This window comes from Simochromis diagramma, unplaced genomic scaffold (assembly GCF_900408965.1).
Source record: "Simochromis diagramma unplaced genomic scaffold, fSimDia1.1 OVJJ01000302.1, whole genome shotgun sequence".
In the NCBI taxonomy this organism is placed as follows: Eukaryota; Metazoa; Chordata; class Actinopteri; order Cichliformes; family Cichlidae; genus Simochromis; species Simochromis diagramma.
The window spans coordinates 8,821,939-8,836,645 of NW_024386792.1; the positions used below are offsets into that span (position 1 = coordinate 8,821,939).

General features: G+C 39.6%; 1 protein-coding gene across 3 annotated transcripts in view; it reads left to right on the forward strand.

Moving 5' to 3' along the window:
* Positions 1 to 14,707, forward strand: part of dlc1 (DLC1 Rho GTPase activating protein) — an 82,176-nt gene that overhangs the window by 22,968 nt on the left and 44,501 nt on the right. For 2 of the 3 annotated variants that reach the window (XM_040024215.1, XM_040024216.1), the window contains exon 5: positions 1,581 to 1,614. In XM_040024215.1, the coding sequence (XP_039880149.1) occupies positions 1,581 to 1,614 (34 nt within the window). Of the gene's footprint in view, positions 1 to 1,580; positions 1,615 to 9,972; positions 11,416 to 14,707 lie in introns of those variants that run through there. The other variant, XM_040024217.1, reaches the window with a different exon arrangement.

Here is a 14,707-nt window from a genome sequence, read left to right on the forward strand (position 1 = left end):
TGTGGTATTTGTGCCACAATGTGGGTTTAGGCATTAGTAGGATGGGTCTTTCACTCCAAACTCATTGCATATGGGTGCACCCTTGGCATCACATTTAAATGCAATAGGAAAGTGTTATTTTTCAACATGCGTTTCCTAAACCTGTCCAAGTAGATTTTGGTGTCTAAACCTAAACTAATAAGCAAGTGAAAATGAAACAAATCAGTGAGTGATAAGTGAAACCAAGCTCTCAGACAGGACACAACCTTTGGTCTCTTGGCTGACGTTTTCTAACTTCTGCTGTTTTTTAATCACCTGAAGGTGAAACAAGAATGATTCATTTCTTTTGCTTCCACTCAATGTGATTAATTTGAATTTTGGTGCCATTTGAGGCATTATCGCCCTAAAAGAAGGATGGAATGAAAGAGGTCAAAGTTGTAACAGCATAATTAAACATCATTAAAGCTGTTTAGCTATTTCTGAGGGGAAAATAAACATTGAGTTGTAAACTCATCCTAATACAAATATCATATCGCATATATTATCACAATGTTTAGACTTTATGAAAACAGAATTCTTCTCTGGGCAGTGTGAGAGCATTGTAAGAATGATCCCGCTTACTCTGTCTGATCTCTTCCAGGGGAGTTTGGATTAAACAGGTCAGGGTGTGGAGATCAGCAAAAGACCCTGAGGTCAAAAGTCAGCACCAAGAAAGACCTTTACATTCCAGCTGAATGCTCCACTCTACGCACGTGCAGACACACATGCACTTTACCACTGAAACGACACACAGACTGTTCTATTTTTACCCAGAAAGGTTGTTGATGCAGCATTATTTCCTAAAACCTGCAACAAATCCAAAAAAGGTCATATTAAGCAACTAGAATAATAAGAATCTACTACAGCTACAAAATGTGTTGTGATTTTATCAGTAACGTCTCCCCAGACGACCTACGTGAGAGCTGAATCAACATTAACTCACAGGAAAGTGTGCTGTGTGAACACTTTTAATGATGTGTTTTTTTCAGAATTTTTTTGGTAGGTTTGTTATCTACCGTAACCATTTATTAAAATGTTTACACATCATAAAACTATGCATATTGGGTTTTGGCAACCACACTCCTGGTATCTCAAACCCGGTATGTCATGAAACAATGTGGTGTAATTATACGCTCCATTTAGGCAAGATTCTTAGAAGAATATATGGTTAATACCGAAGATCAACACTTATTTTTATGCAGTGACTGGCATGCTTTTCTCTTTAGCCAGATGACCGACACGAACAAGCAGTTCAGCAAATACATACAATTTGCTGAGCTCGTGTTAAAACACTGGTTTATAAAACTGCAGATGCTCCTCAAATAAGAGGGATAACATGTAAAGGAATGAAATAAGTAGCTGCTGAAACACTGGAATAACACAGGATGAATGCTTATTTTAATTACACTCTCTAGGTCAAGGTTTATTTAGGAATGCTTACAAGTGCTAAGAAAAATCAAGCGAGTTTCCTGTATGAATCACTCCGTGGCATCAAGTATCATGGAAATGCATCATAGCCAAGCTATCGTGACTATAATCTTTTTTTCTCCTCTTTTTCCCAGAGCACCCCCGTTGTTCCTGAGAAAGAAAAAGCTGGTAAGTGCTTGCTGTTTTTTCATTATCATTTGTGCCTGCCTAGATGAGAATCTTATTATAATTTTTTTTTTACCTTGTTCATTTTTTGGTCACGTAGAAGTTGTGAAAGTTGTCTTCAGTGTGTCTGGTCTGTGCCTAAAGTGGTTTATGTGAGGAGATTCTTGACAATTTGCGATGGATCCGTTGCAAAGTACTGAGAGAGAAGGTGGAGTGTTTGACTGAACAAGGACAGACTGTGGTCCTATGAGGCTCTGGATATGAGTGTAGATAAGATCCTAGACTCATCTACGAAACCATCAAGCCTGTCGCCTTTCCGAGATAAGAGCCAGACTGGATGTCGAGTCTGTGCCCAAAACTTTGAACCTTTCCCTCGTTTACCTTTTGCCCTCACTTTCCAGACTCTGTATAAAAAAGAAAAATGGGGGAAAAAAGCAAATAGAAATAATGATCTTATATCAAATACATACAGCAGCACACAAGTTTCTCTAAGCAATATTTATCGAATAATTTAGCAATACAAATAATCTGTTCTGAATGAGTGAATCTGATGAAAAGACTTATTTCTATTGACATGTTATATCATTACATTGCAGTTCTCCCAGTGGGCCACTTTATTATGAATCGATCTAAAGAAAAAACTCAAATCTGTAGTGAATGCTCCCTCCACTCTCTATCACATAGTGCACAGAGTGGGTCATCAGGAAACTATGGATGTACAGACCTACTTGCAGACAGACGGCAGGGGAGCAGTGTTCATTAAACACCCCCCCATGTCGTCAGTATGCTGGTAAACAATACCGGAGAGGTGGTTCGACGTAGGAGATGAGGCTTTCATATTGCCCCCTGCTGTCTCAAAGCCTGATGAGAGTCCTCACTCAGGCTTGCTCTGTCTGTCCCTTTCTCTCTCTAATTAATACCACTATTGAATGGAAAATGTCCCAAACATGTCCTTGTGTGTGTCTGTGTGTGTGCATGCTGTGCATATGTGAGTGCTACCTGCATTCTAAGTTAAAGCTTGGAAAAAAAGCACTTTGGCAGCTTCAATGGGGTCAAAGTCTGTTCTTCATTTTTTCTTAAATTAAATCACTCTGACTCCCTGTAAGCAAGTTATGTAACTTCAATCTTTGCGTCTGTGTGATAGGGCCCAGGACTGTGGATGGAGGGGGAGGATGGGGTTGCAATGGGAGTTTGGGGGGGGGGGCACAAAGCCCAGTGTTCATTGTGGCACTTCAAAGCCCTCTCTGTATCGCCAGCATTTAAGGCCTCTTGGAATGACACATTTCTGACAGTGTTACATCACACGCCATGCCCTGAAGGCTCCTGCTGCACTGCTATGAAAGACAGCTCATTCATGGTTAATTTTACTATGTGTGCAACAACAGAAGCTCACTAGTGATCAACAAGACGTTTCCACAGTCCATGCTCCCTAATGGCACGGCTGATGACCTGCCTGTGGCACTGGATGTACCTTAGCCAGTGTTATGGCTTGGCTGCGCACAAAGACCATGTGTCTGTTGCTCTGCAGAGTTACAGCTCCTGTCCTGCTGGTTATTGCCTGATTTTACAGGGCCTGCAAAGCACCAGTTAACTGTAATAGCAAGAAAAGACACAAGACATACCGCATACCATTGGAGGATAAGGACAGTCATGATGAGGTGAGAGATGCGATGTGTATGTTATGCTGCTGAAACTAAGAATACACTCAGATTTATTCATTTATTTATTCATTACCACAAATGTATTATTATTATAACAAAGAGGCAATTTTTGTTAAACAAAAAAAGCCTCTGTTTATCTTCAGAGGCAACTTTTTCTTGGATAAAAGATAGGAAGCTGACAGACTTGCCTCGTGGAGTAAAAACACAACAAGGAAAACAGCGAAGACAGCCTATATTGGAGGATTTAATATTTTTAATGCTTTCTGCTGTAGGCCTGAACACTACAAGCACTCCTTTATCTGCTCTTTATTTGAGCAGGTTAAGGTAGCACATAATTGGTATGGCTGGGTGAGGTTTAACAACTAGGGTTAGCTACTGTGAAGCTTTTCTTACAGTACTATTGCATCATCTGGGAGTAACCTTTATTGCCAATTTATGACTTAGAAATGTCGTAGACATCGCCCTCCATGTCATAACCAGAAACTGAAATGTGAAAGCAGAAAAACATAATTGTTTATTATAGCACTTGGTTAAATCCATATCCAGTACAGTAATGATAATTATCTTACTGAAAACAAATCTTTTTTACCAATATCCTAAATTATTTGATTACCTATATTTCATAATTTGCAAGCTAAAGAGAAAATAGCTAACAGCTAAATGATGGTGTTTTAATTTTTGAAGACAGAGAAGACAGAGTGTAGCAGATAGAGCACAAAGTAACAAAAAAGGCTAAATGTTGGCATTTTTATTGTTTATGATTCAAACAACAGCTTCTGTTATTTGAACCAGTGACAGTGGTCTTGCCAAAACAAGATAATATGTGCTGCCTACAAAATGAAACGAATCCAGGTTCTTTGCTGAATGGGATCCAGAACCACAATGGAACTTGATATCCAAACTAAGTTTGATAATAATAGACACTGTTGAGGGTAATAACACACAAGCTTAAACTGAATGTTCACTGATGTGAAAACTTGCAATGTTGTAAACATGTCAGAAATCCACGTTGCAGATTACTGATAGCAAAGTCGGTCTGTCTTCTGTGTTTTTTTCTTGGCTGTAGTTGAGTTTAGACGCACCATGATCTGCCTAACTGATCTAAATATAAACCAGTGCAAATATAAAACACAATGATGGGCATCCAACCAATAGCAGGGTCAAATCCTGGCTTTTTACCTGGACCTACGTGTCTTGGCTAGCAGTTGGCGATAAGAAGAATAAGGAAACTGGAGGGTTAGATACCCTCAGTGGGATTCTTCATGCTCCGACTGTGAATAACTTGCCTCATCATGTCTGTCTGGAGCTGTTTTTTTTTTTCCTGTTTCCCTGTTAGTCACTATTCTTTCCAGTTACAGTGATGTTACTGGTATTTACGGCTGATGGTAAGATAATTGTTTATTAGAAGTGACCTGAGCGTTAAACTGTGGGGAACCCAGAATGAATCATTAGACAATCTCACATCAAAAAAACTCCCTTTTGAAGGCACAGCCGTCTGGTCAAGTGAAAAGATATCAGCGTGTGGATAAAGTCAATAGTTTCTGATCTGTAATGTCAATTTGATTCATGTGAAGATTTGAATCTGAAAGAAGCAGCTAAAAAGATGTTTTAACTATATTTAATATTTGTTATATCAGTTTGACTTATACGACACCAAATCACAACAGCAGTTGCCTCAAAGTGGTCTATTATATTATAAGGAATACACTTTACAATAAGCGAAAAACACCACACCAATCAGGTGACCCCTGTGAACAAGCACTTGGTGACAGTGGGAAGGAAAAATTCCCTTTTAAGAGGAATACACCTTCAGCAGAACAAGGCTCAATAAATAGACAGAAGGCTTATTGTGTAAAAGAGACAGAACTGATCCACTCATCCAATAAAACAGGGAAAAAAAAAGAAATTTAAGTATATTTCTCTATTTTTTTTCCTTTAGTAAAAGGTCTTAGAAATATGGTGTATCTGTGAGGAATATGTGACATACTTAGTCATCTGAGTAAACAAGTAAATCAGTCCTCTGAGCACAGATGGTGTCTTAAGGATCACGTTTTCTCTGCAGATCTTGTGACTGATCATTTTGGCTCCAACAGACCACGTTCCCACACAGCGTCCCACTTAATTCAGAGAACATCACAGTTAGCAGAGTTGAACAACTTGCTTTTCTCATTTGCGACTATTGCCTCTTTCCTGCAGCTGCGTGCCCTCTTAACGGCAGCGCTGTCATCTGAGAAAGCGCTCTGACAGATGTAAACAAGCTCTTCGTATTTGGAGCCAAGTCAACAGCAGCTCATGACTGATGTTTGTTTTCTGCTGCTTGTTCCTCTTCTATAATTGAGTCTGCCTTATCCCACTTTTTGCCCTCCCCACTTCATACCAAGTACAGGAGTCAATGTGTTTGTGCAAGGTCACATTCCTGGCCTCCCCCATCCGTCTCTGATGGCCTACCCCCCCCCCCCCCCCCCCCCCAACCAGCCCCTCCTCTCCCCTCCCATTTGACACCCTCTCCTTTGCTTCCTGTCTGGAGACTGGTAGTGTAACATACTGCAGCTGAGTTGGTTTATATTTCAAACTTTTGAGGTGGAAAGATTTACAAATGCAAATCACAACTGTTCCCTTTGAATGTACATAATCCAGTTTCCTCATGCTTGATGTCAAAGGATATATGGGATAGTTTGGAATTTTAAAAAAGTTTGGAAGCATTTGATGTTTCACTGTTCTGCTACTTCAGATTTCTGGTTGAATCATATTGTATTACAGTAAGTGTTCCTCCTGTGAATTTTGAGAGCTCTTTCTTTGGGCATCCATCTCCTGTACTGTGAAAAGGAAACCACACATGAAGGGGAATTTACAACAGGAACTCCTCCTGAAACTCCCGAACCTACAACAACAAAAGTCTCCCCTGTTCTATAGAAATAAGCCAGAAGAGGTGAAAGAGGCCTTGCGTCATCAGTCTTATTATAGCTGTTCAACAGCTATTGATTCAGTACCCGCAGTACATGCAACGTATGTAGAAGAAGAAGACTATCATGGAAGCTGCCGAGTAAATGTTCTACATGGATGGTGAGAAATTTTTATTTGTCACTGATTTTTTTATTTTAGTGTTTTGGTAATGGGTTTAGGCTTGATCCCAGTCAGAGACACAAATCCCTTTGGGGTTGCATCAGGAAAAAAACATCAGCAAAATCAAACATTTGGAGCTACCTGCTGTTGTGACGTAAAAGAAAATTGTCTTTTTTTAGTCTTTTTGCATAAAGAAACCTTTTTGATATTGGTTGTATTTTATTTTTAATGTCACCATTTATAGAAACTATTTGCACATAGCATCTATGGTATGATGCAGTCTTGGCTAATAAGCTACACTAAACAATCTCATGACATTAGTTTAAGGTTGAGGTAATAAGTTCTGTTGTGGTTTAAAAAAACACTCTCTGACCTTTCTGGCACTTACCTTCTACCTCCCTGTGTGAAGGGCCGGTAACAGGTGTAATGTGGGTAAAAATTTCCATTTGGCGGGTAATTCTCTGAGGTTGTCCACCACAAAGGTGAGTAAATGGAACAGGGTAACTGCAGAGAGTGTATAGAAGGTCGATAAACATCACATGTTTAACAAAACCATCAAGTTGGTTTCATTCTTGAATACATTTAATAGCAAAGTAGATTTATATAAATTATACAGGTCCTTCTGTTTGTTCATAATTTGTTTCAAATAATGACCATGTCTTTAAGGTTGCATACATAATTATTACCTAAATATCTATGTAAATGTATGTATGTATGTAAATTTGATCTCTGCGATGCTTAGCCAGTGGATTGGCTTGTCTGTCTCTTGGTCAGGAAACCAAAAAGTTAGTTTTAGACATCGGATGTGAGAATATTTTTTGCAAAGGCTTTCATCACATGAAATAGATATTTTTTGGTTTTTGCTTCAAATAAGAAACATGGATAAGTTGGGAGGTAACTAAGTAACCAATTGATGCCATTCTGGATATGTCACTCCCTATTCTCTTTATTATCATTTTCAAAGAGGTGTATATCCTCTTAAATATATTCTTTATCTTAAATAATCCTGGAGGAATTTTCATCCATAGCCAGGAGGTTGTAAATCTCCCCAGTGATGATGGTGTAGCATGCCAATGCTGTCCCGAGGCTAATGAATCAGTCCTGGCTCAGCAGGCTCTGTCACTCCCTGGCTGGTTTATTCCCCTTGTTTGGTTGTCAGGGAGAGAGACTGAGGTTCACTCAGATTCTCACTCAGTTGGTGGATTTTTTTTCCTTTATATATCTTAAGATGTCTGGGTGGTTTTTTTTTCGTGATTTCGGAAACTTCATTTTTATACCTTGAATTAACTGGTAGCTAGCATGTGAGGGAGTGTATAGTTCTGCATCTACATCATAACCTACGCCATAACTGGAACTCCATTTTAACCCTACGCAGCAAAGTTCTGCGTAACCTGACGAGCACCTCCTGAAAATTGTATCTACACGTCAGGTCAACGCGTAGCACAATGACTAGAATGCCGTGGAAGTTTCCAATGTGGGGACAAAAGAAGTTTCCGGTTACTATGTAAGTTAGGATGTAGGTTTATCACAGAAGTCTAAATCAAGCTTAAGAAATCAAGTGGGTGGTCACATCAAAGGAACTTGCACACAATTACAGTCACACTGTGCCACACACACACACACACACACATAACACATCTTTGGCTTTTCTGCAATGGGTGCATTGTTTTTCATAGACATTTTGATGGAAGACCCTGGCATACTGTTCCTATGCACTGTTTGAAGTCTTCCCAAAGCACAACACCCCTGTCTCAGTATGTTGGCATGTAACCCTCTCCAGACTGTATTCTGTGGATTCTGGTATTCGTGCACACTCCTGGCAGGCTGTACACTTGTTTGACAAAGGAGGCATTTGGCAGTGCTTTCCTTCCTGAGGTGTGAGACTTGCATTGTTTTCTGCTTCAGCATATTTACCCTCATATCCAGGTTACAGTCTGCGTATTGCCCCCTACCACAGGTATACTGGAGACAGAGAGGGAAAGTACACCGATATGTTGTGATACACACACACTGACCCAGATGGTTTCTGTTTGTGTCCTGGTGTACGTACACAAGCGCACTCGCCTGAAAACAACAACTCATGTCATGTGAGTCAAACCAGTGTGTGAAGGAGGAACGGAAACTCTGATACTTCCATAGTTTCTTTTTCTTTATCACGCCCTAATCCTTATTTATTAGGTTGTCCAGGACGTCAGTCCACAGTTGTGGGAGCATGAACTAAAAGGTTGTGAAAAGGTTAAGATGCAACAATCCATCGTTATGAGTCTCAGCAAACCCCGGGAGACCATAAAGTCAACTGGCCGTGATGAGCACAATGCTATCTTGAAACTGCAATTAGCCTAAGCATTACCTTCACTTGCTGGAGCAATCAGCATGACTGGCTGATCTTTCTCAAGTGTGAGCTTAGTGTGAAATGTAACAAAATGCAGTTTAGCAGAACACAAATAGTCACACACACACACACACACACACGAGTATGAGACTGTTGGGCCTAAAAGACGATAGAGTGTTTTTAAGTTCAGTAAACTGTGAGATATTAACTTTTTTTTCTGGGTGGGTGATTACTTGGGGGCAGCATAACAAACTGAATGCAAATGAAATTATTATCACCTTATAATATATTTTTCTGCAGTCTTCTTTCTGGTCAAACAATCACTGTTTGTCTTGTCTTTTCATTATCTTCTGAAGAAAATATGTTGCGCTTTAGCTGCTAAATTCTCCATTGCAATCACTAGCTTGTTGCTTGCCTTTGTACTGAAAATAATGTCCTGTTGTAGCTGGAAAACACAGTTATCTCACTAAATACTGACTTATGAGTCATTCAAGCACAACTTTGACTCAGGTATGACACATGACACAAGAACTGGACTGAAAACCAGTGGCAACAGTTTTTATGTAGTGATACATCCAAGTCTTTGAAACAAATCTTTATCACAACAACAGGTGAGGTCAGGAGAGAGGTACAACAGAGCCTCTGCAGCCATCTGTAAAACATGGCGAAGCCTGTCGTAGTTTGGAGCTGCATTTTAGCCAATGTTATTGCAAGTCTTTTTAAAAGTTATGGGATTATGAACACAGAAAACCACATTATGATTTTGATCTATAACACAGTACCGTCTGGAAAACATCTGATTGGCAACAGCTCGATTTGTCAGCATGACAATGATCTCAGAAAGAAAGAAATCTGGAGAACTGTTCCTGAAAAGATTACAAGAAATATAGGTTGAAGAATAAAGGTGGTCATAACAAATACTGCAAGTATTTCCCAGTTTCCTAGCAAGCATGCTGATGGATGCATAGGAGGTCATTTGGGATTTAGTATTTTGCCCAAGGGCAAATAGAGAGTAGAGGAGCCAGGTACCAAACTACTAACCTTCTAATTAGTGAATGACCCTCCACCTTTTGAACCACAGCCCTTAGTTTATTGATTGGTGAATTTACAATTGCAGTTTATGCAAATTGGTGAATCTAAAAGCATTCAATTAAAAAGAAGTTACCATTTCACATACAGGTAACAATATGAGCCTTTTTTAATGTAAAAATAGAGTACTAAACATTAACATTAAAAACACAGCGTAGCTCTCATGCAAGTGCTTTCTTTGTCTTTACAGCATTTTATTAAATTTGCATGAAATATTAAAACCATTTAAAATGTAATAACAAACTTTTATTTGACTGAAAGGCACATTCCTATTTAGATTTTATCTTTCAAAGGCTTAAAATAGCTTGTGTAGCCCCACCTTTGCAATGTGACACCAAATCAACACCAAAAAATAAAAGAGTACAAAAATCAGTTTAAAGTTTTCGAAATGTTACTACAGCTTCTTTTTTTAAATTCAGCCAATGCTTAAGCTTCCTCGCTGATCTCAGAGAGTTGTACTTGCTAAATAGAAGCCAAATCATGATTATCCGATCAACACCGCGGCGGTACAAGTAGTAACGGATTGTATTATGCTGTTTTTGGCCATTTCAGAAGCTTAAGTTTGGTTATGTAAGAATCAGCAGTGCATGTGTGTTTCTCAATAGCTAATAGAATTTACTTGAGCTTGTGTTTATGGACGTGTGTGTTTATATGTGTTCACTGTATGTTCTCGTCTGTCCATAATATATTTACAGTAAGTCACGCTATGAGTCGGACGGTTTAACACAGGATTGGCTTAGGAAAGTGATTATTGACTGTTGGGGATGACAGAAGTTTTTGTGGTCAAAGCAAGTTAAACTCACCTTTTTTCACTCTTTAATTGCTTCTAACATTTTGTCATCTCTGAGTGGATCTAGATGTTATCCTGCACCCCTTCATTGCCGTCACTTCCATTTCGTATTATTTCTTTAAGATGAGGGCAGGTGGAACTTCAGAACAAGCATGCTGGCTTGGAAATACATTATATAACAGGCATTGATGCTCCTTGTGTCTAGACAGGGAAGGGCAGGTGTAAATAGACTGGATGTGAAGGAAGGTGGAACAGTTAAGAGGCAAAAATAGAGAGACATACAGGATAAAATGCAAGTCGTGACTGTGACCCACTCATTTATTCACAGAGAGGGATGAAGCTTCTGTCAGAAAGCACTTACTCACCTTAACACACAGCACTACACACACACACATACACACACTCTGGCAGAATAGAATATGAGAGCATTGCAGCACTGGCTGGATGTGTCCCAGCAGTTACCGCACTGATGCCTGCTGCAGCAGACGGGAGTGTACAGTCCAGACTCGAACAGAACAGAAGGAGAAGGAGAAGCAGCCCAATGCAGAAGATGGCTCAAAACCAGGTAGATGCAGAAACTAGTCAGATTACGCTTGGATATTTGAGCACTGATGATAGTGATGTTTAAGCTATTCCAGATAGATATTATCCAATTAACTGACGAGAGGGAAATGCACAAAAGCCAACTTAGTCAGGAATAAGTGTGCAGATAGAGTGGGAGTCTGACATTGGTAAGTTTAGGTGGATCACCATGTCTCGCTCCATGAGGCTGCTGCTACTGCAGAGGTCCTTCAGTGACCACATCAGGTCCTCTACCTCCAAAGCCCTAGATATGCTCAGCAAGCCCGCTCGAGAGGCTCGTCTGGCAGGTGAGTGGCAAAAGCATGTTCGTGTTGTTGCTGGTTCAGTGTGCACATCCTTTCTTCTCGTTACTTTCCTCTTAACGGTTTGCATATATGAATGTTTAGATACAAAACATACACGTGTAGTTTATCATCTCTAAGATGATGCGCGACATTATGACAAAAATGCATTGTCATTGTCTCAGAGAGGAGGCAGGATTTATGGCCAGGCTTCTGTAAAGTCAGCTGTATTTCTGACAAACAGATCAATAGAACAACAGCTGACTGGGATTTAATGGATGGGTGGGGTACTGAAGCTCAGAGAAGGAAACAAGCAGTTCGGATTCTTTTGACGGGTTTGTGTCATGTTTAGAGCTTTCTCGTTTTTGGTAGATGTTCGTGAACATGGCTGACGCTTTCTTTTTAAAGAGAGCAGTGTTGCTGTCATTCCTCATACCTACTCTGTCTCTCTAGTGACCAGGTTTGGCCCATGTATAACTAATGAGTTGGTTATGCACACATAGGACTGAGTCCATTAGAATAGACTTCCAGGTCTCTGGTAAGCTTACTTTTAAATAATACAAATAGTCCCTGATCATATAAAAGCAGCAGCACAGAGAGTGCATTTACAGAGATGCTCTTTAGGAATGCTGGCCCCAGATGGCTGACATCCACTACAAGTTCAGGTCTTTTCAAAGTGCTTTTAAGAAAAAGGTATATTTATTTAAGGTCACATTATGTCCTTGCGTCATGTTTAAAATCTGTGTTCTTTGCAACTCAGCTCGGTTGTTGGATGTGCCTTTTCAAAGGGGGTCACACAAAATCCCCATCAATCCAGAGGTGAGTGCCCTGTGGACCTAACCTCAGTAGAAGTAAAGAGCACCAGGTAATAAATATCCATCGACAAACACTTCCAGATATGTCTCACACTGCAGCATAGATCACTGTCTTACATGAAAGAGGGAAGACTAGAGAAGTAGGCTAAAGAATTATGACAGGATCTAATTACAGCTCTCCTGTTGTGACACTAATTTCTCCCTTTTGTTTTTTCAATACATGTCACTTCCTCAAGATTTAAGCTCAGTTTTAAGGCTTTCAACAGCAAATGTGTATGTAATTAACTTTTGACTGTGCGTGATGTCATTCATGACATTAGTGTGCAGGAACATGTTGTTCTGAACCAAAACATTCATAGTTGTGCCTTAGTGTGTTTGGAACCAAACAGGCTTAACACGTCTTCAGCCCCTTAATGAAGCTTTAATGAAAGTTTTCTATAATCTTTATGTGTGAGTCCAACATTTTCTCTTGCTGTGGGAGATGACAGCATTTCAACAAGACTCTTTTTAGTCCCTTGTAAAATGATTTCTCATCTAAATTGACCTCTAGAGGGCAAAAGATGGGTAAGATGATATTTATTTACTTTAACTCATGACAATGACTTGATTTTGGTCTGTAAACCTTGATGACGCATGTGCATTTTCTAACAAACACCGACAGTATGATCCTCAAGGATCTCACTTCTGCACAGTATCACATGTCCTGAAACTCAATAGCCTTGTTGACATTTCCCACCCTCGTCATCCTTACACTTACATCACATATTTAAGTGTGTTTACAGCTGAAAGGGGAAAGATGTACTCAACTGCAGAGTTTATCCACTGACAAAGCCCAGCTTCTAGTCCAGCCTTTGTGCACACTGTCTACTGGAGACGTAAGCAAAAAGATCACCGCTTCCTCAAGCTATTTATTCTCAAGACCAACTTAAATCTGCCTACTTTTTCAGTACAGTGTTTCTTTAAGAAGCAATGAATGCAACATTTAGGCCACAGGTATGAAATTTAACCATGAAAGTCAGCAGATAGTAAACCAATGAGGCTGCAGACAAAAGCCATTCGAATGTTTTCTCAGTCAAAGGCGAGAGGCGCAGTACACCCACATGTCGCCAGTCTGACATTCCTTTTTTTTCTTTTTAAATCAAATCTTGCTGAATTTAATTCTTATCAGCCTAACAAAGGTGTCATCTATACATAATATGTATAGATGACACATATTATGCTAACTGTGCACTAAAACAATGCATGTGACCTGAAGTTTCTCTGAAGGCTGTATTTAGACAAAATTCACATTTTGTGTTGAACCTCATTTTTAACATTGTGCCATTTCTGAGATGTAATCATGGATTGCATCAGGGTGTAGCTTATTTCTGCTCTACATTTGCACCATGTTTGGACAGCTACCATAGAGGTCTAACTACTTTATCTCTACTGTAATGCTCATAGGGTAATACTGTTGCATAAGAACCAGATCTTGATCAATAAATCTATTTATGAAGGGAGGCAACAGGCGTATTAAGTTGGTTATTTTAGAGCATTTCAGCAATTTCTTTAATATTACTACAAGACTAAGGCACTGTTATTCACAGCAACCTCTTAAATCGGTTGCCGTGTTAAAATTAACTTAACTTTTATCTATATCTTCATGAAAGAATTCAACTTCTTGTCCCAGCCTTGACTTTTAAGGTCCCAGTAACCGTATAATATAGTGTAACCTATTCCTAACTTTTTATTTCATATTTGAGTCTATCCAAAAAAGCCACATTTTTCCATGAATATTACATATATGTTTGGGGGTTTTGCATAGTAAATAAGTTATTTGGCGTGACTACAGTGTCTCTTGTTAAGATCTTGCGAACTAGTGAAATTTTAAATGAACGTGCAGCTCGAAGTGGTGTGTGTGACAGTACAGCAGCCGTTATGTGTGTGCAGCTTCACCAGCTTTATTAATTATAAAAAAGCACAGACTGTGTTTGCTTGTGCCGAGTCTTTGTGGAGCCATAATTCAACGCCAAAATGAACAAACCAAAAATAATTGCACTTCCAAATCTGCATTACCGCTCCATCCATTTTGAACTATATAAGTGGGTCCATCTTGTACCAGAAGCACACAGAGACAAAAACCTGCTTTGTGCCACGTGAAGCTGACGAGGTGCTGACACATAACCATCTGGACCAAAGTGGTGTGGGCGTGATGAAAGACTGGGGAAACCAATAACTCTGCAGCACTTGCTAAGAATAATGTGACTTTAAAAATTTTCACCACTGCCAAAACAGAGACATCAAGGTCATGACATGTTACTTTGAAAATTATCTGTTAGGAATTAGTGCATTTAAGTGCTAGTGTTTCAATATGAGAGCGTCTTTGTGCCCCTGCTTGTCCATGTGTGATTGTTAAGTGGCAGCCAGGCTTTTGTATGGGTCTGAAGGGTGGGTCAGTGGGGTGCCCATAGACATGTTCCGGTCTGCTCAGACTCTGTCTACTG